This window comes from Aplysia californica, unplaced genomic scaffold (assembly GCF_000002075.1).
Source record: "Aplysia californica isolate F4 #8 unplaced genomic scaffold, AplCal3.0 scaffold00443, whole genome shotgun sequence".
NCBI lineage: Eukaryota > Metazoa > Mollusca > Gastropoda > Aplysiida > Aplysiidae > Aplysia > Aplysia californica.
In genome coordinates, this window is record NW_004797713.1 from 63918 (window position 1) to 80254 (window position 16337).

A 16337-nucleotide genomic window follows, 5' to 3' on the forward strand; every position below is an offset into this window, starting at 1 on the left:
GGGGTAGGGGGACAGATCTAGTTTGAGATCAAGCTTGTTGTAGACAAAACATTTTTAAGTTCCCTTTGCCTTTTCTCTATTCTGAGAAAGTTATTAAGTAACATGTTTGTTTTTAGTTTAAATAGGCATCTTATTTGAAAGTTTCTTTTAAATATGTGTCACATTGGAAATTAACTTATGTTCTATTTGTTTCATAGTGTTTATGCTTTCAATTTTTACACCTCAGAACGACCGATGACCTTTGCTGGTAAAAGCTATGCCAAGTGGAAGCTGCAACATTCCACCAAGAAGAGGTACTCCCTGAGGTTCCGGATTCGCACCAGGCAAAGCTCAGCCACTCTAATGTACGCCACGGGGAAAGTGGACTACAGCATTCTCAAGGTAAACTTTGTTGGCGGTTTTGTTTGATTTTTGTTGGAGTTTTTTTTTTTTTAATTCTTTTTTGTTGTTGTTTTTGGTAATAGTATCCCTTAAGCTGAACTGCACCCCCACCTCCTCCTCCAGCCAGTTTGAAGTGGAAGGCTATGCTTAAATTTCACCGAGTTTTACTGTATTTTGAGTATGAAATTTGTGTTGTTTTAGTTTCTGGAGATTTTTTAGGTAGACTTTTCCTGTTGCACATTAATGGTATTCTCAAGGATAATTTTTTGGATATAGTTTGTCTATTTGAATTTTGTTGATGTGAGAGTGAACCTTATTTATTCTTAACAATTATATGTGCTTTCCATTTTTGGGGTACATATGTTTAAGTTTATTTCTCTTCCTCACATGTAGAAAAGATCAAAACAACTTCTGTTAAACTTGTAAGAAATATTGTGGTGAAACTGGTAGTTGCTGTGTACTTTTCTGTGAAATCATTTTATGCATATAACAGTTATCGTTTTGTGCTGTGGACAAAACATGTATCATGGAAGGAATTTGAATTTTATTCTTTGTGTGTTTAACAGATTGACCGAGGAAGCTTAGTTTACAAGTTTGACTGTGGCAGTGGAGAGGGTCAGGTTCGAATCCCGGTAGACCTGAGTGATGGTCAGTGGCACATAATTGAGCTGGACAGGAACGGCCGGGAGGCGGAACTAGCCGTAGACTCGGACTACACTGCCCTGGGTGTCGCTCCTGGCATTCATGCTATTCTTAATGTGGACACAGAGGAGGTCTATTTCGGTGCTGAAGTAGATGTGTTCCCTAATGGCTACAGAGATATTAAACATGGCTTCGAGGTGAGCACATTTCTAGTTTAGGAAGTCAGTCATCATTGAATAGGAGCATGTTTATGTTTCGAAAGACAATGAGAAAGTTAAGATGGAGTGTTTGAGAAGTAAGTCTGGAAATGTCATTTGAAAAGTTGACATCATGGTAATCCTCTTCTAAATACTTTCCCGAAAAAGTGCCTTAGATATTTGACAGGGTTTTACATACCAGTAACTTTCCTCCTACTAGCGTCTCCAGAGGGATGAATGTGTTTGAAACAGGGTTATTTCAAGATGTATGCAAAAGTTATTAAATGAATGGTGCTTTGCTAGAATGCTGTTATAATGGGTGATTGGAGGGAACCTCTGGTAGGTCCTACTTTTTTTCCCAGCTGTTACTTCCATCTGTCTGTTTTGCTCTTTCCCAGCACTAAATTACCATAACTGTGTCAGTATTCTTCTTTTTACTCAAAAAATGAAAGATATGTTTTTATTTTGATTTTTTTTTGTGTGTGTATGTTCCCAGGGTTGCATGGAAGACATCAGAATCTTCAACATCCCGTTGCCTTTCAGCGGCAGCAATGAAGTGGCTCAGGCTCTGGAGTTTGAACTTGTGGAGTTTCACTGTCAGGATTACCCAGCCAAATATTTGCCCGGTGGTAGTAAGTGTTTTGTCATGAGTGGGAGACTGGCTGTACTATATTGTGTTTTTCACACCAAGATATTGGAATTGTTTAGCTGTTGACTGTCTGTGAGTTCATGTAAAAGAAAGTCATTCACCACTGTGGTATCATATCATAAAGAGTTTGAACTTTATGGTTGTTTAAGCTTTTTTATATTTGTGTGTGTGTGTGTATATGTGTGTGTGTGTGTGTGTGTGTGTGTGTGTGTGTGTGTGTGTGTGTGTGAGAGAGAGAGAGAGAGAGAGAGTATGTGTTGGGGGGGGGAGGTGATTAATTGATGAATTTTCATTTATTTTTGTCCATGTTAGAGAGCCTGGTGTGAAAGACCACTACATTGCTTCATAATATTGACATTTTTTTATCTTCTTAGATGCATGCAGTAGTAACCCCTGCCTCAATGGAGGCCAGTGCAAGTTCTCCGGCCTCAACTCTTACGTCTGTATCTGTCGGGGAAGATTCCGCGGTGCCAAGTGTGAGCGGGACCCTGATCCTTGCTCTGACAAGCCTTGCACGAACGGAGGTAAGGGATATGGGCTTTGTGTTTGAGTTATGTTACTTCATGGTTGGATGTTTGAGCTGTGTTGTTGTACACGTGCATCCTTTGAAATAGGATAAAGGGGAGATCAGAGAATGGTTTGTTGTATGCTTCAGTGCCTAGTTTAGATAAAAGGGGTGAAAGTGATACATTTCGCATTTGACTCATTTCTCTTGCAACAGCAGTGTAATAATGATTCTTTTCGGAATGTCACTCAGTAACAGACGTGACCATTCCTTTATACATGTTAAGGTTAACTTTTTACATAAAATTGCATTTATAAGGATATCCCAGACTGTTTCCACAACTTTTTTTTTCTGACCAAGACATGACTGAAGTTTATCAGGTGTTCTTTTAATTTATGTTGTAAAATAGAAGACAGAAGGGGCAAAGATAGACCAGGAACCACATACATAGAAAACTTGAAGAGATGGATATAATGGTTGGGGTTGGGGGGAGGATTGTTTTGTTTGTTTGTTTGTTTTTTTGGTTTGAGAACATTTTAGGGGAGAAATAAATACCATGATTGGCAATGTCTGTATCCGATCTGATACTTGATGAAGGTGAGGTAAAAGTGTCGGAGAGACATACCTTGTATATATCATACTTGTAATCTTTAATTCTACAGGGCGTTGTGAAGTGGACCTGGAGGTTCCCAACAGCTATCAGTGTCACTGTAAGGATGATTTGACCGGCGTCCGATGTTCTTACGGCAAGTTCTGTCGACCGAACCCATGCCATCAGGGCGGGATCTGTGTGGAGGGACCCACCGCACCGCTCTGTGACTGTAAACCTGGATACCAAGGTGAGAGCACTGGGCGGGGGAAAGGAGCAAATGGTGTTTCTCTTACTCTTTTGTAGAATTGTTCTATTTTTGTTTGGGTTTTTTGTTGCTGTTTTTTGTTTGTCTGGGTTTTTCTTTGTTTGTGGTTGGGTTGGGGGGGGGGGGGATAGAGAGTGTGTGAATGTGTCAGTTTTTTGCCAACTTGGAAAAATAAAATTTCCGTTAATTTCTCCCATTCTCCAATGCTCCTCATTTTGTACACTTCTTTGGGGAGGGCATAAATGTCGTGCATTCTCAGTGTCATGCTTGGGTAAATAGGGTTAAAACCAACATCGAAACTCCAAGTGCAGGTTGTTAGGGAACTAGTGTTAGTCCTACCCAACATACGAAGCACAATACTCAAATTTTTATTTTATAGGATTTTGTCCAAACTGTAGCGGCATGGGTAGTTAGAGGGCACCACTGCTAGGTACCTCTTCTTTTCTTTCTCTCTGTGGTGTCTGTCTATCTTTCTTGCTTCTTCCCTGCACTATATGACTGTATTTTGTCAGCGTGCTTCTCTTTACTCAAACAAACAAACAAACAAACTGCAACCACCCCATTGCTTCTCTTTCCCATGACAGGCTTGTACTGTGACAGAATGTCTGACGCCTGCGACTCGGCACCGTGCCAAAATGGCGCCACGTGTCACAACGTGCTAGGTGGAAGCTACTCCTGCAACTGTACGGCCGACTACTACGGCAAGAACTGCGAGCAGCTGCTGGCTGAGATGGGAGCGACGATAACCTCCTCTCCAACCTTCACTTACGGAATCATAGGTCAGTTGCACATTGTTATTAGTGGTCAAAGGTCAGTTGTTAATAATCATAGGTCATAGGTCGATCAACCATGTATTTCAAATTCGGGGGTTCAGTTATTTAACTCTTTTTGTGCCAATCCACAAACTATGGTCAAGATGGTATATCTCCCAGCAGTAAAACAAAATCTTTTTTTCTTTGTATAAACTCGTTTAATGTTTGGGGTTTTTTCCCAACACCATCTTCTTTTACTTATTTCTTTAGTCTTCATTTCAACTGCTCAGTGTAGGACTCCATCATACATCACTTTTTAAAATGGCGTACGGCGATGTTTTACACCACTTTCAACATGTCACCTTTACGACACACTGGTGTGGAAGAATTCCTCTGACATTCAAAATTTAGAGATCAGTTTTTCTACTTTTTGGAGTATCAAGTTTTCGTTATACTATGTAGACTATTTTAACATGAAGCATTGGTGGTTGGAGGGTGTCACTAATAGGTCCTACTACTTTCCTCTTCCTTTGTTGTTCCTGTCATTCTTAGTTTATTTGTTATCTTGTCAAAGAGACCTAGAGTTTTTCTTATACTTCCTGAACTAATAATGGTCCACTTAGTGCATAAAAATGCTAGCAAACTATATTTGCTTTTTAAGTGGATGAATATTTTATAAAACTTTATTTCATTTTTCAACCCTCCCAGGAGCCGTAGCAGGAATTGTCGTGTTGGCTGTCCTAGTGATTCTGATCCTGCTACTTTTGAGGCGGAGGCGGAGGGAGAGGCGAAGACGACGGTCACCATCTGGGGGAGACACAGGGAGCGAAGTGCTCCTTAGTGGGAAAGAGAAACGGTGAGTGGGGGATAGTGGAGGTGAGGGTATGGGTGGATGGGAAGGGAGGGGGTGGAGGGGTTCCATTCCTACAGTAAGAAGAAAGATCTATTTACATTCTTTGGGGGTGAGTGGATTGGAAGGGAAAGTCTATTCCTGCATTAATAAGAGGACAGGTATATACCTATCGAGTCTTACTATTCATCTGACTGCTTTTTGTACATTTTTACTTTTTTTCCCCTAGATCATTGCATACCTAGCGGGTTGATAGAGGGTTCCACTAGTAGGTCTTATTTCTTTTCTTTCCCACAGCAGTTTCTTGTCTGTTTTGCTTTTTCCCAGCCCTAAATGACAGTTATAACTATTGATGTGCTTCGCTTTACTCCAACTCAATTGTATACACTTTTAAAAAATGTGAAATTCTTCGATTAATGGCCAGTTCATATAGACTTTACATAATTTTGTCATGCTTCAGTACGGCTTTCTTCTTCCTCTGCTTAATCCTGAATGATTATTTGCATTCTGACTACGGATTAGAGGAGGAGGATGATTAGGATCTCTAGACCCTACTTCTTTAGCCTGTCTCTGTCTCTCTTCCTGTTTTGCTCTTCTTCAACCCTATATGGCCATTATTATATCATGGTGTGCTTCTCTTTAACCCAAATGAAAACACTACTGATTAAAATTGTTAACTTAATTGCCAACTATTCCAGCCTGAGCAACCCAGACCTGACAGAGCCAGTCCAGGCACTCCCGTCGCAGCCTCCTCCAGTGCCCACGCGGCCAGCCTCCTACACACCCAGTACGCACGACTCGCTGAACACACTCAACAATCTGGACAGCGTCAGGAACTACGGGAGTGCAGCTGATGAGCTGGAGAGTACTGGAGGCACAGGTAAATGACACGTTATTCCATTGTTTGTTTTACATGACGTGTATAAGTGGATGGTTCGAGGATGCCTTTGGTAGATCCTACTTTATTTTATATCTGTTGTTTCTGTCTGGCAATCTTCCTTTTCCCCAGTACTAAACAACTGTCATGTCATGTTATTGTAAATAACAACATGTCTTGCCTTCCTGGGTTTTTGTGCAAATCTATAAAAGGGTAGTTGGAGGACATCACTGGTATACCGTACTTTTCCATCCCTCTTGTTTCTGTCTGTCAAACATGCTCTTTCTCTACACCAGAGATGTGCTTCTCTTTACAAAAAAAACAACAGATGTGTGGAAAGGAATCAGGAGCAACAATTGTAGTAATCTGAAGCTTATCTGAAGGCCTGTGGGACTCATATTTTAGATATTCTGCTTGACTTTTTGGGCTTTCTACTTGCTTTTTTAAATGTTTGTTAAACTGAAGTATTGAAGACAGAAATTAAACTACTGATACAGTACAGTGCAATGGGATGTTGTAGTGACCTTCTGAATCAGTGTACTGATTATGTTTTAAAGTACGGGGCTGTGGCTAAAGTACAGGTGATTGGAAGGCTTTTCGGGTAGGTCCTCTCTTGATTTGTTTGCCTCTGTTGTTTCTGTCTATCTAGTTTGTTTTTTCCCTCTTTTGTCCCTGCACTAAATTGCCATTATCATTAGGATTTTTTTCTTTTTACTCAAACAGTCCTAATTTCCTTATAATGAAATACCTTACCATACTCTAAATACAGTTTTCTCTTACTCTATGTTTGGTTTTTCCCTACAGGCATAAGAGGACACCTGCCAGACTTCCCTCAATACCTGGAGTCTTACAGTAACCCAGCCCACACAAACCACATCCACCCGATGCTACGTGCCACGCCCCCACCTCCAGCGTCCCGCGCTGCCTCCGAGACAGACTCCATCCAAAAAGCACCATGGGAGTTTGAGTATCCTAACATCTTGGAGAATTACATGGAAGGTTTGTACTGGATGTGTTGTTGGGTTTTGTTTGGGTTGGGTTTTTTTTTTTTGCATTTTATTTTATGTTTCTAATTGGCTGGTTCTATTGAAACCAGTGAACTTGTAGTCATATTTCAAAATGAAATTCGTATACATTTTTAACTTCTTATTCTACATAATAAATCCCTTATCCTTTCCTCTCTTTAATTTTTTGGTGCGCAGGTAGTTAATGAGCACCACTGATAGATGTCCTATTTCTTTCCCTCTATTATTTCTGTCTGCCTGTTTTACTTTTTTACCTGCACCAAATGACTGTTAATATGCTAATATAATGCTTCTCTTTACTCAAACATTTTTTGCTTCATTGTCAATGAAATTATCCCAGCTCTTAAATCTTTTCACTTTCTTCTTTTTTAGAATTGTGTACTCTTCTCATTTGAAAGGAAGCTTACTTTGTTGAAAAGAGATTTAAACCTGTTCCTAATCTCACTCCTGTCATGATCGTGTCTCACCCCTCAGGAGACAAGAAACAACACGACAAGATGATGGCCAAGCGAATGCCAGGCGTCCACTCCCCCCAGCCCTCTCCACAAGCCAGTCACGGGCGTCCAGGTGCTCTGGGAGGGGCAGACACAAGTTCTGTTAGCAGCCTGCCTGTGTCGGAGTCCGAGGACGACCTCAATGGTAAGTTCCAGATCTTTTGGGACTTTTGTTGTGATGTAACATTTGCTTTAGAATTCTTTCTGCCTCTAGTGGTAGGTTTCTTTTGTGGCTGATCCAATTGCTTTCCCCTGGCATACTGTAGGAAAGAATATTTTGGTCGTATTAATGATGAGGCAGTTTTTCAGCAGACTTGTATCATATTTTCAAATTCTTTCTCCGACTCATCCATAGATTAGATGCAAGTTTATTCAGGTTCTCAGAGTCAGAATTGACATTGTGAATGCTGAATTATATAAAACAACATTTCATTAAAAGTGTTGATTATTTTTATTGTCAACAAAATGTCCAGTGTTATGTCATCAGGCATAAATGATCAGCCAATTAAAAAAAACCCAGCGATTTACATTCATTGCATCGTCTGACATTGATTTAGCTCCCTACACCTTTTGTAGCATGATCATACACGAAGGTCAAAGTACACTGATATGTCATGTCATGTTATCTCTTGATGATCTTATTTCTTCTAGACTTAAATTTCCTACTACTGTTAACCCATTGCACAATTGTAATTGATACTTAACTCTTCTAGTCCTTTGGAGAACTTTGGGTTGCAGTAGTGTAGATTCTTTCCTCCTGTACTAACTCACTAGAGTCGGTTTGTGAAGTGATCATGCCCAGAGTGCTACCCGCCTCTGACATCCAGCCCCCAGCGTTTGCCTTAGCAGTGTTCTAGATACTTTGGTCTTGTGTTGTGAAAATACGCCTTTTTATTTTGCTGTGAAATTCTCAGCGGTTTGTCTCAAGTTCTAGTCTCAATGCTGACAAAGAATTTACAATTTTTAAAATGTATAAACACCCCAGTTAAGTAAATGGAATCATGACTCTTGATATTTCAAATTTGAAATTCCGGAATGCAGGTTCATTTATGTGCAATGCAGTTCTTGCTAGAGGTTTTTATTTATGAATAAATAATAATAACCTCTTTTGATACTAGAAAAAAATTGTACACAACAAATCATATGCAATTGGCAGAGCTATTTACTACTTCCTCATAGTACAATTCTCTGGTCTTCTGGGTGTGTTTTTCTTCTTGCGCCATGACCTGTTACTCTCTTTTCAGGAGAAATATCAGAGCAATAAATATTTGTTGGGGTATGGTGGACGGGGTTTCTTATAACAGCTCGATACTTGGATATTACGTATCGGATGTAGTTGTTTTTGTATGATGCTGTCTCAATGTCAAAAAGAATCAAATTCTTCTTTTTCTGTAAGAAGAATCCCCTTACAACTGCACTGAAAGCAATAAGGCAATTTTTAAAAAAATATTTTGTTTCATTTTTATTTGGAGGGGATGGGGGGCAAAGCCTGGCGGCAGTATGGTTTTATGCTTTCATGAGAGATTTTGATCACAATTTAATTAAAATATTGTAAAAATAAAAGTGAAGGAAAAATACCATCTGTAAAATTAAGCAGGGCAGAGGGTGCTAATAAATATGTTCACAACAAGGTGTTGGAATTACCGAAATCGAGTCATTTAAAGTTGTATTTTAGTTTAAATTTTGCTTTTTCAGCTATAGCGCGTGAACTTCTGACTGAGATCATTTTGTGGCTGCTGTTATTTGGTTATATCACCCCTTTTGCATGCCATAATTATGTGACAGTAGTTCAATGCAGTTGATAGATTAACTTTTCCAAGCAGATTAGAACTGAAAGCTATGGGGGGGGGGGGGGGTTGTTATTTTGGGGTGGTTGTTGGGTAAGGGTGGGTGAGTTGTTTTTGGTTGTTGTTGTTTGTTTGTTTGTTTGTTGTTTTTTGTTGTTTTTTTAGGGGGAGGGGGAAACTTATTTTTTTGTTTTGGTACAGTGTTTTACGGCGCTCGCAACTGCATAAGGTCATATGAGCGCGCGGGAAACACCTAGTATTTTCAGTTGGTAGAGAATTTTTAATTTTGCCCGGGTGGCGGCCGAAGCCTACTCTTATCGATTTTAGACCACCAAGGGATCTTTAACGTGCGCAACTAGCACACGGGCCCTCCGAGATTTTTTTCGCCCTTGCCCGAGAAGGCTAGGTGTAGATCTTTCCTACCAGAAGTTCAGGGGTGTGGCTGAAAGACAGCAGTAAGAAGAAGCGAAGGAGTAGCAGTAGAAAGGCTGCAGAAAGAATCAGGAGCCCAAAGGATGGGGCAAAGGAGGTGTGGGGGTGGGGGCAGACGGAGGAGACGAAAGCGGACGACAGAACATTGCTAGAGAGCAGGAAATGAGGTGAAAGGAGACAAATTTAGAGAAGAAAATTTTTTCGGTCGCTACCCGGATTCGAACCCGGGACCTTTTGAGTGAGAGGCCAACACCTTAACCTCTAGGCCACGAGAGCCCCAGGGGGAAACTTACATTTCGACAAAACGACACTTATTTACAATGAATGGACAAGCAACGTTGTTTAGGGTTTTCATCTAGGCTTTTCGCTATTTTGTTGTCACGTTTCTGATTTCCAGAAGACGACTTCATCCTAGAATCTGCTAATGGAGCCTATGTGTGTTAGTCCTGTTTTGTTGTTATTGTTGTTGACGATGATGCTGTTTTTTGTTTGGGGGGGGGGGTAATTTTGAGAAAACTTCATTTATTACTTCATTCCCTGTGTCTAACCTTGCCATATTCTTCACCAAACATTGCAGCAAAGCCTGGAAAGAGGAAAGGTAGAGATCAGTTTGACATCATGTGGCATGCCCATTCACACAGACCCCCCCTTCCTCGTTCTCTCTAGATATTTGCATCATTAATGTCGTCATGTCCATTATTACTATGCCTCATATTTCTATGTATCAACTTCGTTTTTATTTATCACTTACTCTGGATTTCGTTCCGTTTTTATGTTTGTGTCTACTTATACGCCTTGTTCTGTTGGCTCTGCAATGCGTCATTGTTGCTATAGATGTGTCGAACACTTACACGGATCAGCGCAAGATCGTGCTATATATATATACATATCATATTGTAAGCCGTTATACTTGCATACTGACAAAAGCTTACGCTCAGACTCTAAGCGCTCCAGTTCGAATCGAAAAAAAAGCCCCAGGAAACTCGTAATGTTTCATATGATTTTGATTAAAATTAATCCTTGTTTCCCCCTTTTTATCCTAATTGGAATGTAAGAAAATATTATGTGGAAGGGGTTTCCATATGGAAGATCCAAGATTTTAAAAAGACTTTAACATAAAATTGTTACAGATAATATAAATGAAGCTACGGGTAGGCCTATACTTAATTTTGGGAACTTACAAATCAGCAGAAAGAAAAAAACGACAACAAAGACTTGCCTAATGTTAATGCAGATGAAAAAGTAAGCCTGTGTTCTCAGAATATAAATATTTTATAAGCATTGAGCTTAATACCACGTGCCAGATTTGAGCTACTGTATACATTTGATGACAGAAGAATCTGTACTGAAACCACTTCGTTTTCTTCTCTAGTTGAGGATCGGAAGTGGTGGGTAGCAAGCATCTATTTAGAAATCGAACTTTCACTCAAATACTGATTCGCTCTTTCTCTCAAACACTAATCGTTCTTCTCTTTTTTTTAAATTTCCCCATGAGTATCTCTCTCTCTCTCTTTCTCTCTTTCTCTCTCTCTCTCTCTCTCTCTCTCTCTCTCTCTCTCTCTCTCTCTCTCTCCCGCCCTTTCACTCCCTTCCTCCCTTCTTATTATCTTATTTTCCTGTTATTTCTCTGTTTTTCTGTGCCTGAAAGTGTCCTGTTCTGGCAGAATGCGGCCACTAAAGGCCAATTTTCTTCTGTTTTTACCAGACCAAGATTCAGAAGGAAATGATCGCGATCTCTGATTCTGTCGCTTTCGTAGCCTCGTTTTAAATATGCATCTGTATGTGAGTAGATCAAGCCTTTTATTTCCTAAGACTTGCGAATGGCGTGCTTCGTGGAAAAACAAACCTTCGGATGTTTATTTTTGTTTTGTTTTGTTTTCTGTATTTTTGTTAGCGAATCGTGTTCAGCCTTGAAGCTCTGGCTAACCGCATGCTCTGGAAATTGTACTATTATTTTTACTTTGAGAATCCTTTTACTATTTTTGTCTGAAATGATGGAGTGCTCGCAAACAACTGATGTTATTGTATTCTTATGTAGGTCTATACCACAGGCTCAGACACTCAAATTGACAGGTGCCTGTGTGTCTGTCTGTCTCTTGGTTCTTCGGTTTGTCGGTTTGTCTGTCTGTCTGTATGTCTACTCATAGGTGCCGATTTTCGGGATAAATCAGGAAATCCCGATTTCTGACATTGTCCGGATTATGCCTGGTTTCAAACTTGTTTAGAAAATAGTCTTGATGCAAGTTGTAGTGGATAATCCGATTCGTAAATTATAAGTCAACCGCATGCGAACCCACAGGGTAGGAAAAGTTCAGGATTTTATTTTCGTAACCATTTGGCACTTCTGTCTACTGTAAAAGTTGATGTTAATAAACAAGATCATAGTTCCTTCATATATCTCCTTTGTACTCGTTCCTGAGAAAGAAAAGGAACCACTATCTCCATAATATAATAATATTATAAGTCATGGGTATCTATGTGCTGAAAATACAATAGATAAGCCAGTAATAATGATGCTACAGCAACAGCCTTCGTGCCGCTGGCTTGTACATTGGCGCTTTTTGTCCCGCACTTTTCGCATAAGTGTCTCAGCCAGCTTGTTGCATTATTGACATACATACTTTTACTGGCCAAAGTGTGGCTACTTCATTTATTTTCTCATGTGAAATTGTGTGCGGGGAAAAAAGCAACACAACTGACATCGTCTTAGGTGGTGTAGCTGTTAGGCGCGTCGTTATTGTTCACAGAGAACCCGAGCTCTTTACCCGAGAGTGGAGAATTTTTTATCCTGTGTCCCTGACATCAGTCTACTGGGTCGTTGTATCCATTTGGGCCCCAGCTGGCCTTGACAGGAAGGATAGAAGCAGCTTGCGTCCAATATGATTTAAATTGTTTCAGCTGGGGAGTAAAACAATTATAGAGTTACGATAACTCGTCAAGAGTGAACTGTAATGATATTAATAATAGCCCTTCTGTTCCCGGAACTGCGTGGTTCTGTCTGTCTGTCTGTCTGTGGGTCTGTCTGTCTGTCTGTCTGTCTGTCTGTCTGTCTGTGGGTCGGTCGGTCGGTTGGTTGGTCGATCGGTCGGTTGGTCTCTCTGTCTCTCTCTGTCTGTCTTGGTTTTTCTCCAGCCTTAAACGACCATTATTGTATCAATATGCTTCTCTTTACTCAAATAAAACCCGTACTAATTGCATCTACTTCTCAGTATCTCTGCTCTCTCCCAGCCAGCTTTGCATGATCCAACTATTCTTGTGTATCGCGTTTCTGTCCACAGTTCCGTCTCTTCCAACCCTGCTGCATTATTCCGTATGACCAAAATCAGACACTAATTGTTTTGCAAATGCCGTAATTTCTTGATACAACATGTGTGAGATTTGTAAATTCCGAGTTTCCGCGGTAGCCTTTCCACAGGGTCCAGAAAGTTCAGAGATCTTCTTTTTTCTTTTTCTTTTTTTTTTTAATAGCTAGTTGGCACCTCTGAGTGAAAGGGTTATAATAATATTTTATAACGTGAGGGAATATTTTCGCTGTTTCACTTAACGGGCGGATTGACTTGTTTGTTTGGGGTTTTTTTTTAACCTGATGAAAGGGTATTTGTTTTGTTTTCTTATTAATTTTTACTTTTTTGTTGTTGTTTTTGTTGTAGGCTATTTTGTGTCGTTTTCTAGAAGATTTAGTTTTTGGATAATTATCCAAATTGTTTTGGAACGGACACGGACGAGCGTCTCTCTCTCTCTCTCTCTCTCTCTCTCTCTCTCTCTCTCTCTCTCTCTCTCTCTCTCTCTCTCTCTCTCTCTCTGTCTCTGTCTCTCTCTCGCTGGTGCGAGCTTGCACACACACACACACACACACACACACACACACACACACACACACACACACAAGCACACACACACACACCAAACACACACACACACATACACACACACACACACACACACACTCACTCACCTCGGGGTTATATCCGTAGGCCTATATATCTGGTGTCGGTAAATGTTAATAGATCTCTTTGTTTAAGGTTCTCCTTATATTTTCTTTCTGTGGTCGGCACCGACACCATCACTTTGTGAATCCTGTATTGCACATTTGCAGGTATTTGGAGGTTGCCACTCGTAGGCTTTACTTGTTTTCTTTCTTTCTTATGTGTTTGTTTTTCTTTATACATTATCTTATATTTTCACCCTGCATTGTGTTTCTGTGTCGACATGTTTCTTTTGACAACAACAACAAAATTTTTAAAAACCTACACAGGTATTGCACATCGTTCATTGTCTATAGTTCGTGGCGCAACTTATTGTCAAATATCTCATCAACTACCGAATATAAACTCCCCAGCTTTTCCACAGGGACTATAAGTATCAATTTATCTTAACAGATCAATATTTTTTGTACGCACCTGTTAGCTTTATTCTTGAAAATTCCCTAATAAATAATTTTAAAACAATCCTAGTGGGTGGTTTCTACTGATCCTAAAAGGTTTACAGCTGGGACGATACCGCTTTTAAAAGTAAGTCGGTCATTATTATTTTTTTTCAAATCGCCACATTATCTTTATTGAACCCTTGTTTTGAGAATTTTTAGTGCAAAAAGGTGTTCCTAATAAAATTAGTTTCTTGTAACTAGTTTTGCCTCTAAAAGTGACATTGGTGAGCTGTGACGTAGGCCATATGCGTATACAAAATGTGTTTGATAAGCGGAAAGTGCTTGGAACAATCTTATTTTCCACGTGAAGGAGGTTTGTAGTATTTTATATAAATTTATGAAGGAAAGTTTTTTAATCAAGCCTCAATTGTTGTGGAAAAATACGATTAAGTTAATACAAATTGAAATAAACTGATGTGCAAAGTATGGGTGGCTTTGATTCTCCCGTTTTAAAGATATTTGAGGATAAGTTGCGCCAGGAATTTTTGACCGCGCTATACATACCTGCAGCGGTAAGCGGTGTTTTCTTAGAATGCAAGTTTAACGTTTTTGTGCGCACAGTCATGATGGGTACGTGCGCAATGTTATTTTTATTAATATTTGCGCACTGTATACCCTCCCCCCCAAAAAAAAAAACCCACACACACACAAAAAACACCCCTCTTTTTGCAATACATGAATTTTAGAAGTACATGCACCCTAATGTTGTGTTTTGTTCAAATTATACACAGGCTATAATGCCTCGGGTTTAACTCTTCGATTTTGGATAATGCACTTTTCTTCTTGCACGTACAGACGTGGCGTCATTCATAGCCCTTTCTCCCCCGTTCGCACTTTTTGGCTCTTGTGGTTTTCGGGAATGTTTGATAACATTGGAGTGGAAACATAAGACGCATAAAAAATTTTGCCACCACTTTCCCCCCCCCCTCTCTCTCTCTCTCTCTCTCTCTCTCTCTCTCTCTCTCTCTCTCTCTCTCTCTCTCTCTCTCTCTCTCTCTTTCTCTCTCTCTCTCATTCCCTCTCTCTCTCTCTCTCTCTCTCACACACACACACACACACACACACACACACACACACGTTCAAACAATAATACACTAGTGGAGACAGAAATATGCACAATAATTATTTCATTCCTTTTAATTTCAATTTTGTTTTTATCGGTTTTATTTCAGCTTCAGGTGTAGATATAAGTAAGGAAACAAAAACTTTTTTCTCTGACAAAATATAGCGGCACTTTAAGTCGTAATACAATGCTTCCTCCCACCCTTTTATTCTTTTTTTTTCTTCTTGTGGGTTGTTGGTAGTATCTGGGATTCTTCTCAAAGGATTGGTATCTCTTTTCTTTCTTTTTTCACGCTCAGTCAATCCATGTATTTGGCTACAGAGCTGCCACCTGTTAATCCTTCAGTTGAGGGCGAAGGTGTTGTTGTTACTCTTTTCTTTTGTTCTCTTTTGTTCCTCCATATTATCTTGGCCCTAGATGTTTACCAATTTTCTTTGATTAAAATCATCAGTACATGATCGGGCGGTAAATCATATTATAATATAGCCGTATCAATGCACATATCATAGAGACTATGACTAGCTCTTGCTACGATGCTTTTTATGGAGCGAAAAATAGTTTGTTGCAAGCTGACTGTATTATGATACGAGACCAGTAGTTGTGAAAAGAAATACCTTATGCACATTGTAATGTATTTATTGCTTGGGTGTTCCTATTGTATTCAAGATGTAGATCTGTGTTCTTTCAGCTTCTTCTCTCTTCTTCTATTCCATTGTTATGTCTATCAACTTATTATGCTTTTCCTGAAATGGTATGCCCCTCTTCGTCTGTCTGTCTGTCCACCAGGTCTGCCTGACTGTCTTTCCTTTTTTCAATCTGTCTTTCAGGCTGTCTGTTTGTGTGTCTTTTTGTCTGTCCCGTTTCATCATCTTTCTAAATGTCAATTCTGTTTATTTAGCTTCACTGTACTTCGTTTGTCCCGTTAATAAATATAAAGTATCCGTCTCTTTGCGTGAATGAAAGAGCTTCAAGAATTACCCCCTTGCATGCTATTTAAGAGTAATACCTCGTATCTGTCTCCATGGTTCAATTTAAAAAAAGAGAACATATTGTTCTACTAAATAAGCACAAACTATTACGTTTCGGTATATGATGCTTAGTTCATATTACACGTAATTTTAAAAACTTTTCCATGGCCTTTTCTTTAGCTTACCAATGATATCATGTTTGCGGAACCATGGGCATAGACTTTTACTTATAAGTTATGTGCATCTTGTAATTCAAACATATTATAATAACACATTGATTATTATTATGTGTGTCTCTATCAGCTTTTTGTGATTGCTCCCAGCTATGTGTTCGCCCGTAACAGCTCTGGACTCTAATTTAAGAATTGTTATTTTATTTACGTATTTTTTATGTAGTACATTTTCAAGGTAGCTTTTCTCAGTCTCCACCCC

At 39.6% G+C, this 16337-nt stretch overlaps 1 protein-coding gene across 1 annotated transcript in view; it reads left to right on the forward strand.

Annotated features, from left to right (window-relative positions):
- Window positions 1-16337, forward strand: part of LOC100533515 (cadherin-like protein cad2) — a gene marked incomplete at its 5' end in the record, with an annotated part of 55967 nt that overhangs the window by 36793 nt on the left and 2837 nt on the right. The window contains 11 exon segments of the mRNA XM_013086200.2: window positions 227-381; window positions 948-1220; window positions 1717-1852; window positions 2244-2393; window positions 3037-3213; window positions 3816-4010; window positions 4692-4839; window positions 5532-5713; window positions 6515-6709; window positions 7210-7374; window positions 10026-10046. Coding sequence (XP_012941654.1) covers window positions 227-381; window positions 948-1220; window positions 1717-1852; window positions 2244-2393; window positions 3037-3213; window positions 3816-4010; window positions 4692-4839; window positions 5532-5713; window positions 6515-6709; window positions 7210-7374; window positions 10026-10046 — 1797 coding nt within the window.